Source organism: Hyperoodon ampullatus (genome assembly GCF_949752795.1).
Source record: "Hyperoodon ampullatus genome assembly, chromosome: 13".
Taxonomy (NCBI): domain Eukaryota; kingdom Metazoa; phylum Chordata; class Mammalia; order Artiodactyla; family Ziphiidae; genus Hyperoodon; species Hyperoodon ampullatus.
Genome location: NC_136926.1, coordinates 52,186,444 through 52,210,898, shown reverse-complemented (window position 1 = coordinate 52,210,898; position 24,455 = coordinate 52,186,444). Strand labels below are relative to the sequence as shown.

Sequence of the window (24,455 nt, the reverse complement as noted above, 5' to 3'; positions counted from 1 at the left end):
GAAGAAAGATCCACGGGAGGACATCGAGGAGGAACAATCAGAGAGGTACCCTAGAGACGTCCATAGACATAGTCTCCAGGAGTGCATTCTACAGGAGCAACATACAAAAGTGGTTTCATGACCACCAGCATCATCTTTTTATGATGCTAGCATAACAGTGATGCCCAAGCTACTAGGGACGGCATACAGAAAAGGAAGAAAGGAAGAGACGGGAGGCTGAGAGGGAGGCCAATCTTACTTATGACTATTTGCGTAAAAATCCTAAATAAGTTAGTATCGAACAGAATTCCAACGGCACACTTTAAAAAAGAACACATCATGACCAAGTGGGTTACAGTCCAGGAATGTGAGGATGGTTAAAGGATAAAAGGAAATGAAGTAAATAAACAACTTAAAAATCTAAAAAAAGAACAACAAAGTAAACTGAAAGAAAATTAAAGAAGGAAATTATAGAGATAAAAACGTTTTGAGTTACAAAACAGAAGAGCACTGCAAATCATACATAAGTCAAAATTAACAACAACGACAAAATAGACAAACCACTAGTTAACCCAGAGGAAAAAAAGGGAGAAATTACAAACACAAAAATTAACAAAGGAAAATAACTTCTGAACAAGAGGAAATTAAAAACATTCCTGAGAGACTATTTATATATCTCTTTAGTAATCAGTTTAAAAATCCAGATAAAGTGGATAATTTCCTAGGAAAATATGATTCAGAAAAACTGATCTCCATGAAGATAGGAAGTTTAAATAGACCAATACCCATAGAAAAAACATAGTTACCAAAGACCTCTTGCCTCCAACACACACACACACACACACACACACACACACACACACACACACACACAGTCCTCCTCTGCCCCATCATCATCATCACAGGTCCACACAATTTCCCAAGGGAATTCTATCAAATAATCAAAGACCAGAGACAAGGGCAGAGAGAAAGAAGAAAAACTTCTAAATATTTTTACAAAGCGAGAATAGAATTGACACCTAAACATAAAGAGTATTGGGCGCGTGCGCGCGCACGCACACAACACACACACACACAGAAAAGAATGGTCATGGTAGCATTATCATGGCAACAAAACTGTAACCAGCCGACATCCATCAAGAGAAGAGCAGATAAATAAATTGGGATATATTCATCAGCAGTGAAAGTGAACAAACTAGAACTTCACATAACAACATGGGTAGGTCTCAAAAACAATAAGCAAAAAGAGAAACTGTAGGAGGACACCAAAGGTATGGTTCCATTTATAAAAAGACAAAATTAATATGTTGTTTAGGGATACAGGCTGGGGGGAAGGAGTTAAAACAGCTGGCCTGTGATCCCTCCACTCCTTTTGTAGTAGTGATGCTTCTGGGGAAAGAAAGAAGACAATGACCCCATCTAATCTTTTGTAAATATGCTAATAACTAGACTATCTAACAAACAGCCTGATGATATTTGCTAAAATGAGAGTTCTTGTTTCTGGAATGCCCTTAATTAGCAGGGTAGGATTGGCTAAGGATTACCTACACTAAATAAACACAGAATTTATGGATTTATACGCCATGACTCTCTGGACTATGTAGTAGAGAGCCTTCATAGTTATGAAGCAAATTACTCACTGGGCGAGGTGACGCATGAACCACACTTGGAGACCTCACCTATTGTTCTGGGTCAGAAAGCACATGTCTGATATATGAATAAAAGACCTGGGAGTCACAGGTCTCTGCACCTCTGTATTCTGGAAATTATTAGCCTAGATAGATTAGTATAGCTCTGCTATAGGTAGCAAGATCTCAGATCTGTCAACTCTTATTTGATAATCTGATCCTTTGTGTTAGCTCACAGAATAAGTTATTTTCAGACAAAATTATTAAAAAAAAAAAAGAGAGAGAGAACAGTGCTGGAAGTTAGTTGGATGACACCAGGAAGGGCCATCAAGGACACTTCTGAGTTACTGGTAATATTCTACTTCTTAAATACATGAGTGTATTAAGGCTCTCCAAAGAAACAGAACAAATAGGATATATATGGAAATTTAGTGTAAGGAGTTGGCTGACATGATTATGGCAGCTGAGAAGTCCCAAGATCTGTGGTCCAAATGCCTGGGAACCAAGGGAGCCAATGGTGTTAGTTCTAGCCGGAGGTCAAAGGTAAGAGGCAAACTATGTCCCAGCTCATTACCATCAGCAGAGAGTGAATTCTCTCTTGCTCAGCCTTTTGTTCTATTCAGGCCCTCAGTAGATTGAATGAGGCCCACCCACGTGGAGGAGGGCAATCTTCATTACTCAGTCTACCAATGTGAATGTTAATCTCATCCAGAAATACCTACACAGACACAGAATAATGTTTGATCAAATATCTGGGCACCCCGTGGCCCAGGCAAGCTGACACATAAAGTTAACTATCACAATGGGTGTTTGTTTTGTTGTTCTTTGAGTGAAACATATAATCTACATTTGTGAATGATATGTACTTAATGTTAAAATATTAAGCAAATGCCATTTGACAAAAGGAAGACGGTGAACACAGGACATCTTTTAAAACGTTTGGCATGAATGGAAAGAGGAAGATGGGGAGGTAGCTTGAGAGTCAGGTAGACTGGAGAGAAAGTATGCCCTGAAACCAGAAGTAGTCTTCTGGGGAGGTATCCAGGCTACTTTTCAAAATGCTCTCCCAGTTGGTTCACTAGTAGGAAATTCACCTGCATTATGCTATCTTCTGATATACACTGACCACACAGAATCCAAAGCTATGATAATATAAGCCCCTGGTTGAGCAGAGTCTCAGAGACTGGAGTTCTGATCAGGGAGAAGGGGGTAAAGAAAGGGAGGTATATGTACTGGGAAAAGTCCTTCTACCTTGATGTGAGCCGACTGTCTTTAGTCCCTTCCTTCTCCATCTTTAGTATTCTTACTTAATTCCTACTTTATCCTGTCTCTTAGGAGCCATAAGAACATATTCCTCCACCACCCACTGATAATAAAACATGAAAGTGTGAACAGATTACTGGGTAAGTGAGGCTTCATTAGAGAAGATGCCCAGAGCAGGGGCAAAAGAGCTGGCCAGCTGTGGGAAGCTTTATGCTCTGACAGCAGATCTCTCTGGCTCAGTTTCCACTGATTTTTCCTAAGATCATACAAAGATAATTCTGTTCTGTTCCTCAGCTTGTCACTTATTATGACAGTAACTTTAAGGAAGTAATGAGTTACATGTCAGTTTCTCCACTTCTACCCAGTGAAGATCACAATGGAGCCATTCAGCTGGGAAATATCCCTCCTAGAACTCTAGCTGTGCACACAAATTTATGAATAAAGCTGTTCATTACAACAGCATTCATCATTTTCAAAAACTTGGAAGCAATCTAAATCTGAGAAAACAGGGACTGGTTATATGTATTATGGTACTTGCATACAGACAGGCTATTATGTTCCTAATAAAATGAAATTCTTGAAGACGATTTAATGACAAAAGAAAACGGTTCCAAAATATTTACTAATAAAGATTCAGTACATAACACTGTATATACTCTATTATCTCCGGAGTTAATAGTCTATACATTTACAAAAAAGACTAGAAAAACAGACCAAAATGTTAACCATGGTTAGTAATAAAATCATGGGTGATTTCTTTCTCTTACACTTTTTGGTATTTTCCAAATATTCTTCAATGAGTACATACTTTTAGCAAATAAAAAAAAAACACGATGACAAGGTGAGAGAGAAAGCAGAAGAAAGTGAAAAGTTTAGTATCTTTAATAGCACTTTTTCCCCACATTTTCATTTTGCACTGGACCCTACAAATTATGTAGAGCCCTGCCGCAAGTTCCACCCCTATCCGAGGATAAGAAACACGATCTATGTGCCTCCTTCCCCACCACCCCTCATTCGGAGTGAATGTTCTTTAAAATAAAATAGCAGTTAATCAATCTGGGCCCACCCTTGGAGTTTCTGACTCAGCAGGTCTGGGGCGGGGCCTGAGAACCTGCATTTTGGCAGTTCCAAGGTGTTGCAGATGCTGCCACATCACACTCAGAGCCACTGGTCTAGAGTATGTTTCCCTCAGCCTTTGACGTTTGTCCAGGCTGTATGAGGCCCTACAAAAGGCATATACATATCCTGTTACCTCATAGATGTTCAACTGCTCCACTAAGTCCAGGTCAGTCCCTTTCTTGGTCAAGTGCCGCTGGGACACAGCTGCAATGCCCAGCTCCTCCAGGCAGTCCACCACATCGTAGAAGGTGTCTTGGTCTGGCAATCCTGACAAGGTCTGGATGGAGAAAGAACAGGACACAGACATGTCTTAGGGGACTGTCACAAGGCTCTCAGGGCATTTTTTGCATGGTAGCCAGTGGCCACATGTATAACAATGTGGGGCAAAGCAAACAGATGCTAAGTTCATTTGAGAAAAAGCTTCACCAGTGTGGTAAGCAGAATGAACCCCAAGATCCCACCCCGTTGGGATACAGATGCTATACAATTCCCTCCCCTTGAGGGTAGGGAGGACACTCCCATGATTAGGTGACATTATATGGCAAAGGTGAAAGCATTCTACAGATGTCGTTAAGGTCCCAAATCAGTTGATTCTGAGTAGCCGGGTGGTCCTGACCTAATCACGTGAGCCATTTAAAAGTGGGTTTAGGCCTTTTCTGAGCACAGAGACTAGAAGAGAGATTATCCTGTTGTCCCGGAGGAAGCAGCAAGCCGCCATGAGTTCCACAGCTGCAAGGAAATGAGCTCCGCTAACAACCACAGAAGCTTGGAAGGGGACCCCAAGCTTCAGACGAGACACCAGCCCTGGTTGACACCTTGACTGCCGCCTTGTGAGACTCTTGGTGGTGCCTGGACCCTGCCCCACGGAAACTGTGAGGTGATAATCCTGTGATGTTTCAAGCTGCTAAATTTGTGGTAATTTGTTACATGGCAATTGAAAACTAACATACTCAGTGATCAGAAAAACTCCCGTTAAGATTGATCTACCAACAGCTGGAGTTATAACAATTGAATGATTCCCTTTTCTTTCAGTTCGGCAGGCCTTCCCCTTGGTCTAAGACATTTAGGAAAACATAAGAAATTTCAAAGCGGCAACCAAGAGACAAAAAGATAACCCAAGAAAGAAAAAGCCGACTTCTCTTTGAGTTCTGCTTCTCTTAAAAGAAGGATGATAGCTCAGATCAGGCCTCTGCTTAGAACCAGAAGGACGCTTGAGGTGATTTACTCAAAGTCCCTTATCTTATAAACGAGGGAGATGAAGCCAGGGGAGGGAAGGATTCGCCTGAGGTAACAGGAAGTTACTAAATAATAACTAATGAAACCCTGCGCTCAGACCTGCTATTCTGGTCTCCTTTCCTCACACGCCTGTGTCTTCTACACAATCTACTCTGGCCTGAAATTTCAAGGTCTCGACTCCCTATTTATTTCACTATTACTGCATTTCAAAAATACTCTAAACATGGTGACTTGCCTTGCAAGAAAAAAGACCAGTATTTTCTTAAGGATCTTCTCACAGCACCAACTTCTTTTAACACTTCTATTTTGGGGCTATGAATATTGGAAAGAATGTCTCTACTCATAACCCAAATAATGGCTGTTCCCCTTCTATGCTGAACAAAGAGGATACAACTCACTGCTGCTGAGACCAGACACTAGAGAAAAATAACTGGGATGCGACAGCTTAATCCATCAGGGGCCCCAGCAAGGACACAGAACAGGAGGCTGTGAACCAGTCAGCAGCTGTAATAAATAAACAGGTGCTCACACCTAAGTGCCCAAGTGTGGAAGCACACATAGGTGTCTGCAGATGCCAGGCAAGGCAGTCACTGCTGCATTAGCAGATAGCAGTCCACTGAGTTAACTGAAAAAGTACACACCTGTCCAAAGAACACTCTCATCAGAACAAGTCCATCTTTTGGTTTTAGTGAAAACTCCAGAACTTGTTAAAAGATGAGGAGAGGGAAATGATGATACAAACGCCAGGGCAGGGCTAATGACTGGAGGTGCCCTGACTGACTGCTGACCTGCCAATCACAGGTGAGTAGACATTCAGGGTTAGATTCAAAACTTTCTACACGGCAGTGCGGGGGGTGGGGGGCGGGTAGGATGGGCACAGAGAGGGGCCTCTGGCAGTCTCCTCACCTCCCCGTTCCCCTCCTTTCTTCTTCCCTTTTTTCCCTGCTGAGTCAACTGAGGTTCCTTCTCTCAGAAGTTTCCAGGAGGTTAAATTCCTGGACCTAGTTACCCCATTGCCTTAGCAAGCCCAACCATGATGGGTTGGTGGGGAGATTTCTATTAAATAATTAGGTCTATTAGGTCTATAGAACCAAACAGATCAGAGAGCCCTTGCTCAATAAGAGGCCCAGATCTGAGGGTACTGCCTGAGAGGACATCTGTTATTTCCACGGTGAAAATGTGGGCTTGAGCCACACCCGTGTCCCACCACCTCTCACGGGCGGCTGCAGGGGAGCTGGCCTTCCACCACGATCAAAGACAGCTTCTCTCGTCCATGGCCATACCACCCTGAATGCACTTGATCTTGTCAAAGACAGCTTCGTTCTCCGCCTGCACTGGGAGGGGACCGTGCAGCCCAGAAACACACTCACCTCTTTTTAGCTGATTCTCTGACATGTTCAGCAAACGCTGCCACACTCCCACCCCTCCTGGGCCCAGTCCTCCCATTTCTACTCTGACAATCACTGCTAAGGTGCCTATTTCTGGCAAAGGAGGCAGGAGCTACTCCAGAAAAGTCTATGAGCAAATGTCTCTTGACGCCTTCACTCTCAGACGACACTCAGGACCCCCCTCCTGGTTTCTCTCAGACCTTGTTGTGCCAGGGTTTGTGACAAGTAAATCTTTACAGCCTCTCTCAGAGGGAGAAATCTCTGTCCTAAAGGACATTTTATTTTCCAGTCCCTGGGTTTTCACTGATCCCATCAAATCTTTCTTGTGGGGTAAAACCAGTGTGGTGAAAGCCTGTACACAAGAGTTCATAGCAGCAGCACCTGTGAAAGCCAAAAGCTGTGAGCACCCAAATCTCCTTCAGTGGATGAAGAGATAACAAATGGTGGCATATTTATATTATACAATGGCACACTATACAGCAGCAGAAAGGAGCAAACTATTAATACGCATAGTAACATAGATGGATCTCTGAGGCACTGTGCTGAGTGAGAGAAGCCAGCCTCAAAGGGTCACATCCTGTATGATTCCCTTTTTTTTTTTTTGCGGCACGCGGGCCTCTCACTGTTGTGGCCTCTCCTGTTGCGGAGCACAGGCTCCGGACGCGCAGGCTCAGCGGCCATAGCTCATGGGCCCAGCCGCTCAGCGGCATGTGGGATCTTCCCGGACCGGGGCACGAACCCACGTCCCCTGCATCAGCAGGCGGACTCTCAACCACTGCACCACCAGGGAAGCCCTGATTCCCATTTTTTAAATAATAGAACTATAGTGATAGAGAATAAATCAGTGGTTGCCAGGGGCATGAACAGGTGATCAGGATGTCATTATAAAAGGATAACATGAGCGAGATTTGAGGGGAGATGGAGCCATTCTATATGCTAATTGTGAAGGTTATCCATACCTATATACGTGTTAAAACTTACACAGCTAAATACCAAGAGAAAAAAGTCAATTTTACTATATGGTAATTAAAAAAACAATATAATCAAATCTAAAAACAAATGCTCAGTGTGAATCCCATCAGGTAACTCACCCACTGGCTCCGCTAGAGCAGCTTCCCTCCCCACAGGGCTCCCTGGGGTCCCCTTCCCTGAACGCTCCAAGCCAGCCCCATGGTAATGCCTCTTGTAACCCATTCCCCACCCCCCACCTGCTTCATCTCATTCTACAAGGTGGTCAATATCTGAGCCCCCAAAGCGGGGCATCCCACCTAGGAGACCGCAGCTGGATCAGGACAGGGCACCATGCAATTTCAGCTTGCAGGGTGAGAAACGGTTCATTTGTGATGCTCCCTCAGATCTTCTGAAGACGTGGTTTGGGAGTGTGGGGAGAGTTCAGGGGGGTTTAGTCTGGATCCTGGAAACCCCTCATTAATCTCCCTGTTTAACAAAGGGAGCAGACTTCAGTTTCAGAACCATGAGCAGGCTAGAATTTCATACCCTTGTTTTGTCATAAAAATGTTAATGTTTTGAATTCCATGTTATTAGGCCAGCTTCCATTTTGCTGAAAGAAACGTTAGAAAAGCAATATAATTTCCCACGTTTCAGAGTCTGAATTTTTTCCAGACCCATATTAGCATTTCAATGTGTTATGATGTTTGGGATCTCAGAAGATGTTATTCACTGGAACGATAAACGTGACTAAAATTCAACAAAAGAAAACAAACCCAGTGTGGGTGCCAGCGGCCTGCTGACCTCTTTGAGGGAAGGATGACACTTAGAATCATGTCCTCAGGACCTTCCTGGACTTCCCCTGGGCCAGAACTAACAAAAGATGAGACGGAACTGCCAGAAGAGAAAGAGTAAGTGAGGAATTCCTGGACGTTAGATGCCTTATGGTGCCAAGGAGAGTGTGACATGTGCTGGGTCCTTGCCAGCGACTGGCAGCAGGATGCCCACGCCATGCGGCTGCTGCTGGGATCATTACACAGCCGAGAATGGCCTCTACCACTAAGGTGGAGAGCATTACAATGAAAACACTGTGCAAGAGCGAAAATGCCATTTTTGCTGAATTTAATGTTTTCCAAAACAATGGCAGTAACTGAAAATGATAGGAAATAGGTGACCTTCATCTTCAAAAACCAACAGAAAATTGCTTTCAAATTGCATGGTAGGGCTTCCCTGGTGGCGCAGTGGTTGAGAATCCGCCTGCCGATGCAGGAGACACGGGTTCATGCCCCAGTCTGGGAAGATCCCACATGCCGCGGAGTGGCTAGGCCCGTGAGCCATGGCTGCTGAGCCTGCGCGTCCAGAGCCTGTGCTCCGCAACGGGAGAGGCCACAGCGGTGAGAGGCTCACGTACCACAAAAAAAAAAAAAAAGAAGAAAAAAAAATTGCATGGTAAAATCAACTCACAAAGAGCTTTGAAAATAAATACAGAATTCTGAGGATTATCTTCCAGAAAAGTGATGCCCATTCCCCACCAGGACTCTAGGAAATTTCCTGTGACCTCATCAACAAACGGCATTTCATTAAAAAGCAATCACTGCCCACGGGACCCGGAGAAAATGGCTTGTTGTTTTACTATATATTTCTTTTAATCTCAGTAGGGTTAATGTCATTCATTTTTCAACTGAGTTCTTAATATATTTAGGATAGTATCATTTTCTGCCCAGTTTTTTGTAAACAATTTCCCAGTCTGTCACTTGCCTTTAGTTTTCGTTTTGGATTTCATTTTACAAATAAGATGTTTTATAGCTTATAGTTTTATACAGTGAAATATTTAAGTCCTTTGCTTTGGAATCTTTTTGACTGGCTTTACTATTTTATTATTCGGCAACTAGAGACCAGTTCATCTTCACCTCTAGTTTTTCCTCAGTTTTCTACAGTTTGATAGGTCATATTGAACTCTTTAATCCACCTGAAATTTATTTTGGTATACAGTCAAAGTATGTTTTTGTTTATTTCCATTTATCAAAACCTCTCCCAGTCATGAAAAAAGCTGACCATCCCTATGGATTTCAATCACAGGGTGAGTCGTCCTGTGCATTGGGGTCTGTTTCAGAGCCCCTCTGCTTCAGCCATCTGCTGAGGAAAGAGTCAAGACCACATTGTTTTAATCCTTAGAGTTTGCACAACATTTTAATATCTAGTAGAATTACTCTTCATAATTATGTTGCTTTCTACTAATTTGTCCCCAGTCATCAGGGGAAATGTTTCTCCAGTTACATTTCAGGAAGAGATTCTGGGTCTTTTCTGAAGAACTAATGATCACTGCAGTTGGTCCTTAGGCTTGCACCCGGCAGCCTGGGACACAAAAAGGGAGGATCTTGGGGTGGCTGATGTAGCGTCTGGGGTCCAGGGAAGAGTAACAACCCCACCCTCCCTCAATTATTAATGAGGAAGGGGCCCAAGCACTGGGATGAAGGAGCTCCAGTCCTGAGAGTGGGCTGTCCCACGTCAGCATGGGACCCACGGTCAGAGCACCTCTCAGGATGGACACAAGCTGGGGACCAGGGATGACATAATGGGAGGAAAGGGAGCACAAGGGTGAGGTCACCATCACAGGAGGAGGACGGGACCCGCCCTCAGGAATCCATACCTCACCCCCAGCAGTCAGGAGTCAATAAGCCATGGAACAGAGTGCTTGCTTTTCTGTCTGATTGTGAATGATTTCCTTAAAGTAAAACTTGCTAATCTATATTCTTAAGGAAAAATGTTTTCAAGGGGACATCTTGATAGGACGAGTAGCCATAAAATTCTCGCTACCCTCTTTCCGGTTTCATTGGAAAGAACCAAAGCACAGAAAGCATGCAGACTCTCAGGCTTTCACAGGTATGAGCACCAGCACACATCGCACACATGCCACATGTGGGTGTAAAGGGTTTTCTCTTGCAAAGAGGCATGCTGAAGGGTGTTCCCGCCATGGGGGTGCACACGACGTGGTTCTTCTTCAGAGGGCAAATTTTAGATTTTCACATGCACTAGTTCCCTAGGGCTGCCATAACAAAGTACCACGAACTGAGAGGCTTAAAACAACAGAAATTAGGTATGGAACTTGGTAAACTGTAAGCTGAAGACCAATCACATTTGCTACACAGGCTGCCTGAACACTGTGACCATCTTTCCAGATGGATCCCTCTGTGCTTCTGGAGGCAAGGATGGCCAGGCCAAGTTGTGGGACCTCAACGAAGGCAAGCACCTTCACACGCTAGATGGTGGGAACCTCATCAACGCCCTGTGCTTCAGTCCCAAATGCTACTGGCTCTGTGCTGCCACTGGCTCAGCATCAAGATCTGGGACTTGGAGGACAAAATTTATTTATTTATTTATTTATTTATTTATTTTTTGTGGTACACAGGCCTCTCACTGTTGTGGCCTCTCGCGTTGCGGAGCACAGGCTCCGGACGCGCAGGCTCAGCGGCCATGGCTCACGGGCCCAGCCGCTCCACGGCATGTGGGATCTTCCCGGACCGGGGCACGAACCCGTGTCCCCTGCATCGGCAGGTGGACTCTCAACCACTGCGCCACCAGGGAAGCCCCCAAAATTATTGTAGATGAATTGGAGCAAGAAGTTATCAGGACCAGCAGCAAGGCAGAACCACCCCCAGTGGACCTCTTTGGCCTGGTCTGCTGATGGCCAGACTGTTTGCTGGCTACATGGACCACCTGGTGTGAGTGTGGCAGGTGACCCTCGGCGCCCACTAGAAACATGGCAGAGCTTTAAAATTAAAAAACTGGTTTTCTGAAGAAGAAAAAAAACCCAGAAATTTATTCTCTCCCAGGTGGAGAGACTAGAAGTCTGACATCAAGGTGTCAGCAGGGCCGTGCTCTCTCCGATGGCTCTAGGGTAGGATCCTTCCTTGCTTCATCCAGGATTGGCTGCTGACAATGCTTAGCATCCTTTGGCGCTCCTCAGCTTATAGATGTATCACTCCAACCTCTGCCCCTGGTTTCACTGGCTGTCTTCCTCATGTATGTGTATCTACCTTGTCTTCCCTCTATGTGTATCTCTTTTCCTCTTCTTATAAGGACACCAGTCCTATTGGATTAGAGCCCACCCTAATGACCTCATCTTAACCTGATTACATCTGCAGAGATCCTATTTCCTACTAAGATCACATTCACAGGTACCAGGGGTTAGGACTTCAGGAAAACATCTACAGGAACACAGCTTTTGGGGTGGGTGGGGGACACAGTTCAACCCATAACAAACATCAACCGACCTTGTTCACTAAAGTCATTGCATAAACCAGCAACTCCGTGTCGACCCCATCCTTTTCCTCCAGGATTTCCATGATATTTGACCAAGGTTTGACTCCTAGGAATAAAGCAAAAATCATTAGAAACAGCAATTCAACACTCCTTGTCCAATTCACATCACAGTTTATCCAGAGACTTATCACCCAATGATGGCAGTGCCTTTCAGTCACCAAATTTCAAAGCATGACACAATTCTTAGGATGGACTTGAATATGTTTCCAATTAGGAGACGATATACCATGTCATTGTTGTCTACTTGAAAATGTATACTCTTCAGTGTCGGGATGCCTATCTGTTTGAAAAGTTCCCTTTATACTAAATAGGTGATTTTTAAAAAATCCATTCATATGCAGCTTTTTTAGACCATGCATTTTACTCTCCAAGTGTGGAAATTCTTTGTAAGTACTCTCTGTATGTCCATCTCCTGCAAGGAAAGGGGATGCAGGAGAGCTTTACAGTCACTCTAGCAATGGACTTCAAACAATAACTGTGAAACGTCCATCTAGCAAACATTTCAAGAACAGAAGTATATTATCTCTATTCAATCAAGGCACAAATAACTGTTTAAGCATCAACCAGGTAGCAAGGAACTGGGTCTCTGGGAGTCTGTTATCAAGAGGCTTATAATCAAATGGAACAGTTAGGCATAAGTACAGGAACACACCTCAGCACAGGGTAAAAGCACTTAGAAGGCAAAGCGCTTAGCCAAACCTGTCACTCAGCAAGGGAGGTCTGTCTCTTGCAGTGCAATGGTCGAGGAAGGTTTGGTGCAAGAGGTGACTCCTCAGTGGGCCTCCGGGGGGAGGCTCCTGGAGGCTGTCCCGTGGCTCCAGGGAGGGCAGGGAAACCTTCCACGTTCAGGATCGCCAAGCCAAGGCCAAGGCCACAAAGGGTACACGACACCCTGATGTGATTTCCTACGCTGGAGATAAACATCTGCAGTGAAGTATTGCCTTGCCCTTGGTGTGGCGGTGTGGAACGTGCAGCTCTTTCCTGCTTTCTCTATAAAGATCTCAAAGGGATAGGGCTTATTTTTGCTGAAAAAGTAAAGTCTGAAATAACCTAAAACCAGTGGGTTCCAAATGCTGATTCATGGATGGGTTATGTCAGAGCTGATTTCCTGGCTTTGAGAACAAAAGCTCCCCAAGGGCAGTGACGTGTCCTGTCTTATCTCTGTGCCCTTCCTTGGCAGAGTGCCCAGCACACAGTAGGTGCGCAATAAAATGTCTGACTAGTGACTGGAGACCCCTGAGAGGGCATGGGTGGGTTAAACTGGGGCAGTTTTAAAAGAGTTAGAGGGTTAAATGCACACAGTAAGAAAAGAAGACAGGAGAATTTTAAAAGGAATAGGCACCTACTCTACAATGTGAAAGACACAGATGTAGTTTGATGTACAGGTCTGTTGGTGCTCCCAGCAAGGGAACAAAAAGCCTTTTCCTTTGGACTTGCTGCCCAGTTGGTCCAAACTATGAACCTATGGACTAAGCTTCTATGACCCTTTGTTACTGTGAACACAAAAGCATGATCCTTTGCCTGCTAACTGTTGAAAATTATCTTCTTGCTTATCTTTATCATCAAATTATTTTGAAGTCCATACCTGTTCTTCAAAGCCCAGCAAAGTAACTGTTTCTGCCCTCAAGACAGTCAGTGTGGTCAGTAGGTCATGGGCCTCACTGTCCAGGTATAGGTCAAGCATTCCAAGTGCCTTTGCTCATGTTTATAACAAGGACAACTTCCGTCATTCACACTCACACCCAACCTCAGTACAAAACATGAAAACACGAGTTCTACTGGGTTCCCCACATATGTGTAAAGAAAAGCCTATGCAAGAGAGAGAGCATCAGTGCAAAGGATTCCTAGTGGGGCTCGGGGGCCCAGAACTGCTTCCTGGTTCCTTACTTTGGAGTCACACATGTCAAACAGGGCCTGGGGAAGGAAAGGCCAAGAAGCAACCGCAGGCATCCCAGAGAGAGGGATGTACCTGGACTATCTCCTCTCTTCCTCTCTCTCATGCAGACACACATATCTGTGCACCAGTTTGTCCATTATAATGAAAACACTCAAACACTGGCTTAATTAAAAACCGTGTTCTTCAGCTGTAATATCTGATTCCCTTTCTTTTTTTTCTTTGTGGTACACGGGCCTCTCACTGTTGTGGCCTCCCCCGTTGCGGAGCACAGGCTCCGGACGCGCAGGCTCAGCGGCTGTGGCTCACAGGCCCAGCCGCTCTGCGGCATGTGGGATCTTCCCGGACCAGGGCACGAACCCATGTCCCCTGCATCGGCAGGTGGACTCTCAACCACTGTGCCACCAGGGAAGCCCTCTGATTCCCTTTTTACCATTTAAGGATTTCAAGACTGGAAATTTGCATGTATTCATACACTGTTGGGATAAATATTCATTGTCCTTTGACTGTTTGGGGACCAGAAAATAGAAACTTCTTAGAAGAATGAAGGGGAAGGGGAAGAAACCTTCTAGTTCAACACAAATAGCTGTGGCAGGGCTCCAGCTGGCCTGTGTCAAGCACCAGCAGTCATGACTGTCCCAAGAGCTGCCACCTGTCAGAACTAAATGGTCCAGTTCACCCCCACCACCATCACCTTTGTTGCTCCATTTGGGGTTTACGTGTGTGTACGAGTAGGTAGGGGATGGTCCTGTATTAGAATCATAAACCACATGATCTTCCCCCTTCACATAACAGAGAATGAAACCGAGCCCCAAAGTAGTGGAATGAACAGAGGCTAGAGAGACGCATCTAACCTGCAGGGATCGGATCCACCCTAGAGGCTCACTGTGAGGTGTCATGGAGGTAGAGCCCTTTGTCGCTTCTCCTGAGCACTGATGGAGAACGTCAGGAGACAGTCATTTCCTTCATCATTATCATCCGTCTCTCTCCAACTCCACCTCCACCCCAAACACTGCAGTGAGTGTAGGTTCCATGACAGCCTGGCTTTTCTCTGATGTTTGCAAGCACATGGTTGGCACTTAAATATTTGTCAAACAAATGAGTTTTATATGAAGAACGCTTAGAACAGTGTCTGTTGCATGGCAGGCACTCGAACAGCAGTAGCTGCCACTGCAGTGGTGGTTGGTGAGTGGAGGACACCCACACGGACCCACAGGCCTTCCACACAGGCTCCCAGGCCAGGGTCCTCCTCCCACCAAACCAAGCACTCCTCCCTCAACCCAGAATAAACCACTCAGTACTTCTCCCTCTTACTCTCCCCACCGAGTCTCTGTATTAAACCCAAAAGAAAACAGTAAGCTATTTTGCACGATGCCTTGCACACAAGTTGGTCTAACGCTCAAATGCAAGGTCCCAGCAGCATGTTCCAAGCCTTTCAGCGTGACCAATGAACACTTAACAGGTACGCTTCTGCTCGAAGCAGCAATGGAAACAGAGCTTGAGTTCTGCCCACTCTAACCTCCACCATGCTCTGTGCATTCTTCACAGAGCAATGTATCCTTGAGCAGAAGTCAGAGACGGGATCGCTTGAAAAGATGACTGGATTCTTTTTCCCCTGTTAATCATGTGTTAGACACGTGGTTAAAAATTATGTCATATCTCCTCACCTCACATTCAAATGAAAAATGCAACTTCTTCAAAAGCAGTGCTGAACCAAATTAGCAGGACTCAAGATTTATGACTGAAATTTCAAAATAAGTTACCCAGTCTGTGGGTAACAAAATAAGTGCCACCCCGTGTCTGAGAGGCAAACTCATACAGTCAGAGGGAGGGGCACCCCGCCCAGGGGCGCAGAGGGTTCTCGACCAGTTTCCCGTTGATCACCACAGCGAAGGTCCCCAGGAAAGGAAGTCTCTGATGACAGCAAAATGACAAAGCAAGGCCCTCCCGTGGGCTTCCATGAGTGCTTACTGCCTTTCTCTCTTCCTGCCTGGCTCTATCCACTAGGAAGGGAAACTGACTTGAAGATGCAGGCAAAACAGTTGCCCCTGGGACTTCCCTGGTGGTCCGGTGGTAAATAATCCACCTTCCAATGCAGGGGACGCAGGTTAGATCCCTGGGCAGGGAACTAAGATCCCACATGTCGCAGGGCAACTAAGCCCACGCGCCACAACTACTGAGCTTGCGCGCCTCAACTAGAGAGACCGCGTGCCACAAACTACAGAGCCCACATGCTCTGGAACCCGTGCACTACAGCTACAGAGCCCACATGCTCTGGAGCCTGCGTGCCATAACTAGAGAGAGAAAAAAACCCTGTACACCACCATTAGAGAGCAGCCCGCGTGCCGCAACAAAAGATCCCTCATGCCTCAACGAAGATCCCGCAAGCCACAACCAAGACCCCATGCAGCCAAAAATAAATAAATAAATAAATAATAAATCTTAAAAAAAATAGAGTCTGCCCCTGCAGTATGCGCAGACAGGTGTGACACTGAGCCATGCCCTAGAGACTAACTCCAATCCACCATTTCATTCTAGCCCCTCAACCAAAGGGGCAAGTGCTGGGATCAAATGGGGCCCGTTTAATTTTCATTAATTCATGCATATTTATTAGTCTCTGTGAAACACCTAGATCCCTCAGCTTTTATTGCTTCTCCCTAACTGGCCCACTCTTGGCCTAACAGCAAATTGTCCATCCATGCTCAGAAATGAACACTTCTAGTTAACCCACGTGTGGGATGTGTGATGTTTATAAAGCAACCAGAGGAATTTGTTCTCAGACAACTTCATCTGCTGTAGGTGGTAGTAATTTTTGAGGTCTTTTAGCTCATCTGTTGATTTTCTTTGCTGATTCTTTAAACTTAACAGTTTTCATCATCCAAAAGAATTCCTTTCTACTAAAAAAGTCTATAACATGCCCATTCTCCACCCTATCCCCCCCAAAATGAGTCTAAAGCCACCTTGAGGAGTCAAATTTATGGCTTATTTATAAACTTGTGTGGAAATGGACGTACTCGGCTGGCTCTCAGTCACCTTTGGCACGTCTGTCTACCTGCTGGTCCAGCTGAGAGGGGACTGGAGAGCGAGAGCAGCTTCTAACCTTGCCAGGTGGAAACACACCTGCTAGTCACGCTGCTCCCTGCAGAAGAGCATGACATATTTAGATGTCCAATTCCAGCACAGGGTTCAGGAACAATTTTACTAGCAGTAAAAGAGGGTGATGTTATACGTATATGTTATAAAATCATGGCTGAGACCACACATGCCATAGAGAAACATGGGAATGAACCACACGTGATAAGCTATGGCTGAGTTTTTCCATCAGTGTTGTTCCTTTCTGTTCTCAGCCACTAGTGATCAGTAGCAGACAGATGAAAGCACTTTCCAGAAGCTTAAGAAATTTTATAGGCAAAAATCGTGACGTTGAAAAAACAACCCCTTGGCTGTTTTGATTTTATATTTTTACAAAGGGAAAAGATGGCCATTGTTTTGTCTTGGGGGAGAGAGTATAGCTGAGAGCCTCTGACTGGGTCTGCAGGTAGAGTCTTGGGGGTAGAGTGCCCTCGGGATCACTCCTCTACCTCCACAACATGCCCTCCATGAAATGTGCAGTCCGAGGAAGGAAACTATGAGCTCCCAACCCAATGAAGCCAAAGGAGAACCTCAAGGTCACAAGAAGGTTGTCCCCTCTAACATGGCTCCCTTGACAAGGGCCCATGGGTTACCTGAAATTTAGGACAGGAAAATGAAGAGTCCGCTAATTGTCCTAAAGCAACCCCCAGAGTTGGAGGATGGAGTACGAATCTTCCAAGGACAGATGAAAGGATTGGCCTCACTCTCTCCACAAATACCCACCTTTGGCCTTAGGCCTCATTGACTGGCCCTGGGAAAGCCCGGCCTGGCTTCTGAGCCATTAAGAGCCTTCATTAGGATTCTCAGGCAGTCCTATTGATCTGCTCTTGAGGCCATGAGCAGGTCTTCATGCTCGTGCTTCAGATGGCAACAGGCTGTGGCAGAAAGAAACCCGCCCCTGTCTGGGATCCACTTTCCAGACTCACAGCCCCCGACCACACACTAGGGACCGCCTCTGTGATACACCTACACACAGGCCTGGAGTCCCCTCCAGCCTGCAATCTACCGAGCTGCGGACTGAGGTCTGCCTGCGTGTTTGTGGGGAAAGTGCAGGAGCCCAGCTCACGGTCCTGGATGGCTTTCATTAACTTATATTCAAACTTTCAAAGCAACTAGTAAGCTGCTTTCTTTCATCTTTGGATTCAGCCCTGGATGTGGGTCTCTGAGCAATGCTAAGTCAGAGACACAAGTGGTTTGAATCAAAGAGGACTACTGAGGCCTCTCATTCCTTTTTGACAGTTGTCCCTCGGCTGACTTGTTCATAAACATGTGTGTGCACATGCAGAGACACACACATACACAAAACCATACACCAACATGTTAACAACAATTCTCTCTGGTGAGATTAGAGGTGATTTTTTACGGTCTCCTTTACATTGTTTTTTCCAAATTTTCTACAGAGTGTTACTGTTATAAAAAGAAAAAAAATAATGTTATCAAGTTTTTGTTCTTGTTAGAGTCTTTGTGGGGATGATAATATTAATAAAAATGTCCTACTGAGGAACAAAACCAAAATATTTTTAAAAGAACAAAACAAAACAAAAAAACCCATTTTAGCTTCAGTCTTCACAGTATTATAGGAGCCACAGCCTGCTTTACAGTAAACCAAATCCAAAGCTCATTCGTCATCAAGTGTGTACAGCAGGCCTGCCTGCTATGGGCCAGCCAGGTGCTGGGACACCAAGAAGAGAGAGACATCCTGCCCTTGAGCAGGGCACACACTCATGGGAGACGGGCAGTGACAACAGCACAGCAGAGAATAGGGACATGTGAGGGCTTTGATAGCATGAGGGTGTGCTGCAAGCCGGGTAGGAGGCGGGGGTGACAGGTGGATAGGGGCTAGATGGCGAAGGGTCAGGTCCTAATCCTGTGGGCACCGGGAAGCCACTGGCGGGTTTTAGATGGAAAACGATGTGGCCCAATTTGTGCTTCAGAAGAATCCTCCAATAGCAGAGGGGAGGGTGGGCATGCCAGGGAAGGGAGAACATTCAGGGAGGCAAGGGATGCCAGGTGAGAGATGGTGAAGGTGTGGGATGCAGGGAAGCGAGAACATTCAAGGAACATCTAGGGGTCAGAGCCAACAGAGCAGGTGTGAGGGGAAGAGAGGAAGGAGTCAGAGTGACCCCAACAGGATGGGAAAAGAGGGTAAGGAACTGGTTCTGTGTGTTCAGTCGCGGAGGCTGAAGACAGCATAAAGATAAGCTGGGTTAGCTTTATGGGTTAGCCCAGCAGTGCTTTTCTTTCAATGTTCCCTCCCTAACCTAATCTGTGTACACTTAACTATCCTAAAATATATGTTTCCTGCAGTGGGAAGTCCACACAAAGGGAATTCTGTTCATTTGTTTTTTTTTGTTTGTTTGTTTTTTTGCGGTACACGGGCCTCTCACTGTTGTGGCCTCTCCCGTTGCGGAGCACAGGCTCTGGACGCGCAGGCTCAGCGGCCATGGCTCATGGGCCCAGCCTCTCCGCGGCATGTGGGGTCTTCCCGGACCGGGGCACGAACCCGTGTCCCCTGCATCGGCAGGCGGATTCTCAACCACTGTGCCACCAGGGAAGCCCCTGTTCATTCTTAATTCTGTTTTGAACACGTAAAAAGTGGAAAGCCTTCTTACATTAGGCACTTCTACTTCGATGACATAGTGGGCAGGGACCACTCACCCCTTTTTGTGTCGACAGCAGAGACGGCCTGAATCAGAAGAGGTGCATTGGACTCTGAGTACTCCACAAAGACCAGCAGCAGCTTCATGGCTGTCTTCACCACCAGGCGGAACTGCAGAGAAAAGATACAACCATTGTGTAGCTGCAGACACGGCGGGGATGCCTGAAAGCTTCGTCCTAACAGCAGCTGGCATCCAGCCCCTCTTCTCAGCAATTACACAGATTCCTTCAACGGACGCCTCACAAGGCAAGCGTTAGTATTGTCTCCATTGCACAGGTCAGGAAACTGAGGCACAGAGTCCCCTGCCCAAGATGGCACAGCTAGAAATAGAACCAGAATTTGAACACAAGGCCTTTGGCCCCAGAGCTCACACCAATGGTCTCTCAACAAACGAGGTAACAGCTGCTGGGTTGGTTACTTCATTTTATCCAGACTAGATCATTCTGAAATAGAACAATCGATTCTCATTTTTCTGGTGAGGAAGCAGGCACAGCAGGTTAAATGACTTGTCCAGGGTCACAATAGGTCACCTGAACCAAGTCCTGGTCCTTAAAACTGCAGAGAGGTCTGCCTGGGGCCTCACCCCACAGTCCCGGGCCCAGAGCACTGCACCCACGAGGAGCCACACGGAGCCCAGGGGCCCTCCTTCACGCGGGCCGAGGGTCACTTACCCAGAGAAATTCCCCAACCTCCCAGCTGATGCTACCGCAGGTCCCTAACTCAGCTCAGCAGCTGGGGGACTGTGGCAGCCTGGGGGTTCCAGCTCAGCTCCCTGCCTGTTCCCATAGGTGCTGCAGCTGCTACCTCCACCCACAGTCTCCTTTCCTGCACCCCACTTCCTTCCAAGCACCTCCTTCTCAAGGAACTCACACACCAACTTCCACCTGAAAATGGGTTCAAATCTTGCTTCTGAGAAACAGCAAACCTGCCTCGGGCCTGGTCCTCCCACCCGCAGCAGGTGGCTGGGCAGTGCCCCACCCCCCACCGGCAGAAAGCACTTTCTAGGGGACAGGGGCTGACCTGCATCGTGTCTGAAGGGCCTGCAACTACACCTGGCACAGCACGGGCTCCGCCATGTTTGCTCGCTGAATGAATGGATTACGTAAGGACCAGCCAATCAGCCCACGCCCCCTCGCCCCACCCCCGTGGCCATGGTGAACCGGCTCCAGGCTCTCCACTCCCTCTGCAGAGGAGAAAGGCCCAGTGCCCCCGTACGCATCAGCTCACATCGAATTATTAGGGGCATGTGTACGCGTTAGGGGAGAACTGGAGCCCTGCACGCGCCGCGGGAAACAGCGGGAAACCACCACCCACCCACAGGCGTTGCTCCAAATACATGCACCTCCCCCTACCCCTTTCCCCTTCTCCTGTCATACTTCCCTAGTAAACCAGCTGGCTTTTCCTTGATTCCACATCTCTCTCCAGCCAGTGCCGTGGTTCCCAGCTCCAAGTTATAGGAAAACATTTCAAAAGAGTTGCCACCCTCCCTGCCGCCCCTTCCTCACTTCCCATGGACTCCTCAATCCAATCTGACGGGGCTTCTACCTCCACCGTGCAGATTAAATTACTCTTGTCAAGGTTGCCGATGACCTCCGTGTTGGTCGGTGGTTACTCTTCTGTGTTCATTTTGGCTCAACCCTCAGCAGCACGTGACACAATCAACTGCTCCCTCCAGAAACAATTTCCTCTCACCATGGCCGACCGCAGTCTCCTACCTGGGTGGCTACTCTTTTGCTGGCTCCTTCTGAAGAGCTCAACCTCCAGGTGTGGGAAGGCCTCAGAGCTCACTACTCCCCCTGGTCCCTTGCTGTGCACTCTCTCTAGGTGAGTTGATCCAGGCTCTTAGTTTTAAGTCCCATCTATGACTCAGGGCTCTCCAGGCCTGGCCCCTGACATTGCCACTCGAATGCTTACAGGCCCTCAAATTCAGTATGGCCCAAAGAGAACTCTTGATTTGCACTCATGCTCATTCCATCCCACCGACCACGGCCAGCATGTTCCTTCCACAGTCCCCACCTCAGGACAAGGCCCCGCCATCCACTGAGTGCAAGCGGGAGTCACCCTGCCCTTCTCCCACCCAATCCTATGATGAGGCCATCGTCCAGGGCTGTCAGCGGCTGTCCTTGCCCTGACTCCATCCACATCTCCATCTCCCTGTCCACCACGAGAGCCTCCTAAGTACTTCTGGGCTTGTCACCATGAAGTCCATTCTCCAGATTGCAGCCAGAGTGACCCGGGCACTGTCAACCCTGTATTCGCTCTGTGTCACAATCAGGGTGGAATCCACCCCTGTGGGCTTTATGTCTCTGCCAAGCCCTCTGACCTCATCTCCTGTCACTCTCCCTCTGCCCAGGGAGCTTCCATCAGCCACCTCTCTTTAGTCATGTGACCATGCGCTTTTCACATACTGAAGCTTGTGCATGACTCAGTTTTCTCATTGGCTATTCCCTAACCAGTCACCACAGGACTGGCCTTTCCTTATCTTCCAGGTCTGAGAAATTTCCCCTCATGGGAAGTGGCTTCCTGACTACTTCATCTAAAGGAGCCCCCTGGTCACTCACATCACCCTGTTCTATTTTCTTCACATCCTTTATCGTGACCTGAAATCGCTACATACAAGTTTGTTCACCTGATATTCCTCTGTTGCCCCCGACTAGAGCAGAAGCTACCTGGTGGCGGAGATGCTATTTTATTTGACACACAGGAAACAGCATCTGCCCCGAGGAACTACTGAGTCGGTATTGCACACGAAGGGCAGGCTGGCACGCCCTTTTCACCGAGGTTTGCTCTGCACACCCAACCACTAATGTATGTGTAGCCAGCCTCGTATCCCCCACTCCACGCCCCGACAACTTCACGGAGGACAACCAGCGTATTGGGCTTCTGTCCTCACAGCGACATCCTTATTGCAGTGGGACCTGAGTTCTTGTGAGGGCTTTGAACTCTTTAGAACGTCTTCAACTTCATAACCTGAGTCCCACATTCTCTGCTCTCCCTGAGAACAGACTAAATTCCAGAGTATTTTTCTCAGCAACTACAAGGTTGGGGGCAGGAGGGGAAGGCATGGCATGATGAACTGTGCTATCTTTGTAGGCTGAGAGCTGAAAAAAATTTCTTCATGTAAATAAAACAACCCAGCAAGCCCAGGCTTGGCGCCCTCCTCAGTGGGTACACTATTATTATGTGGTTTAAGCCTCCTCAGTGCCTTCATGGGAAAGAACCTGGCTGCTGCCCAGCCCACTCCCCCATCAGCTGGTCTCAGCAGGACCCCCTTCTGGGCATCTCTGTGGTCACGGGGCCTTGGCCGGCATGGTCCCAGGGACCCACTCTCCCATATGAGGCTCTCTAAGTAAGAAACCACTGACTGTTTTCTCAGAGCGCCTTCTTTCTCTATGAGTCTCAACATGTCTATTCATGTCATCTTCTCCTTTGCAATAAAGGCTCTGTTTAGAGACCTTTTGGCACTGTTATTTTATTTTTTAAAAATCCCTAAACTCTTCTGATTCATGATTTTAGGTTTCTACAAATTTGGCCTCTACTGAGTCTAAGTGGACATTTATTTATGTTTGGAAGACTTACTATGTGAAATTAATCACAAACATATTAGATAGTTAAACTACTTTAGAAAAAGAGCATTAGCACGTTAATTTTATGGAAATGAAAGGTACTAATTGCAAGCGTGTCCCAACTAACCATCAAAACACATCCAGCAGGACTCCTCCTGATAAATACCTCACTAACATTACTGCACAGACTTGAAAGTAATGAAAGTACCTGACTTCAAAAGATTTCTACATCAAACCCTTATTTTTCCAGAAATCACTTAATTTGATGCCCTCCAGAACCTGGAAAGCTATCAAAACCCTCCAAAATAGCCACAATGGAGGCCACACAGCCATTCCTCCAAATCCAAACACGCCGCTCATCTCAAAGCTCTTAAAAATCCACACCTGGTGCCACAGCACTTATCCTAAGACACATTCTAACAGGAGTGGCCACTGAGCTTCCTGACCTGCTGAGACGAGGCAAACCAGAGGCCAGTGATGGGTAAGCAGAGGCAGGCCCACTGTGGTGGCAGGAGCAAGGACCGCAAATGAGGGGGAGGGAACAAGCGGCTCGGATGCCAGCACACACTCCACTGCGTGGCTCAGACACTGAAGGCTTCTCGAAGGGCAGTGACACTCCAAGGACATTTTCATCTCCGCCTGGTGCTCCTTCATGTTCTAATGAGGGGTTTCATTGCAATGACTCACAGGCTCAAACACCGGCCTATCCATCTAGCACTGAGGGAAAATCAGTAAGAATAGATTCTCATTCTTGTGGAGCATCAATTGCTTGGGAAGACAAAGCAATTGGTCACAAAACAGTTAAACATGGCAACATGGAGTCAGCCTCAGAAGCAGTGGCTCTAAGACCAACCAGATGCTGGGGTAGTAGATTCCCCACATCCAGCGGTTCTGAGTGGTCCTTGCTAAGGCTATTGCAGAAGGAATTCAGAACCCGGATGGGGGTGAACTGGCTGAGCCCATTTAAAGTCCCTCCAAATCCCAAGAGGCTCTGCTTCTTCTTTCAATGTCTTGAGTGCCTTCCAGATGCCCAGCACCCAGCGAGGTTCCCTGAGGGAGTCAGGAAGCTGTAGCCCTGCCTTTAAGGAGATGGTCATCCTGATGTGGAGAGAGGATTCAGAACACCTCCATACCACACAACTGAGAGCGTTACTGTGTTAGGGGCCCTCGGAGCCAGGCTGCTGAGAACAGAGAGCGCTTCCCAGAGCAGGGCCCTTGCAGTGGGGAGAAGAGAGAGTTAGACAGGCTCAGGGCTAATCCAGCCGCCTTTCAGGGCTTCCATGGTGCCGAAGAGCCATGTGACAACCTGTGGGTTCCTGC

At 46.9% G+C, this 24,455-nt stretch overlaps 1 protein-coding gene across 7 annotated transcripts in view; it reads right to left on the bottom strand.

The window, feature by feature from the left end:
- FHOD3 (formin homology 2 domain containing 3) overlaps positions 1–24,455 on the bottom strand; it is a gene marked incomplete at its 5' end in the record, with an annotated part of 495,578 nt that overhangs the window by 181,352 nt on the left and 289,771 nt on the right. For all 7 annotated transcript variants that reach the window (XM_079717563.1, XM_079717564.1, XM_079717565.1 and 4 more), the window contains 3 exons: positions 4,123–4,266; positions 11,836–11,930; positions 19,569–19,680. In XM_079717563.1, coding sequence (XP_079573689.1) covers positions 4,123–4,266; positions 11,836–11,930; positions 19,569–19,680 — 351 coding nt within the window. The remainder of the gene's footprint in view (positions 1–4,122; positions 4,267–11,835; positions 11,931–19,568; positions 19,681–24,455) is intronic.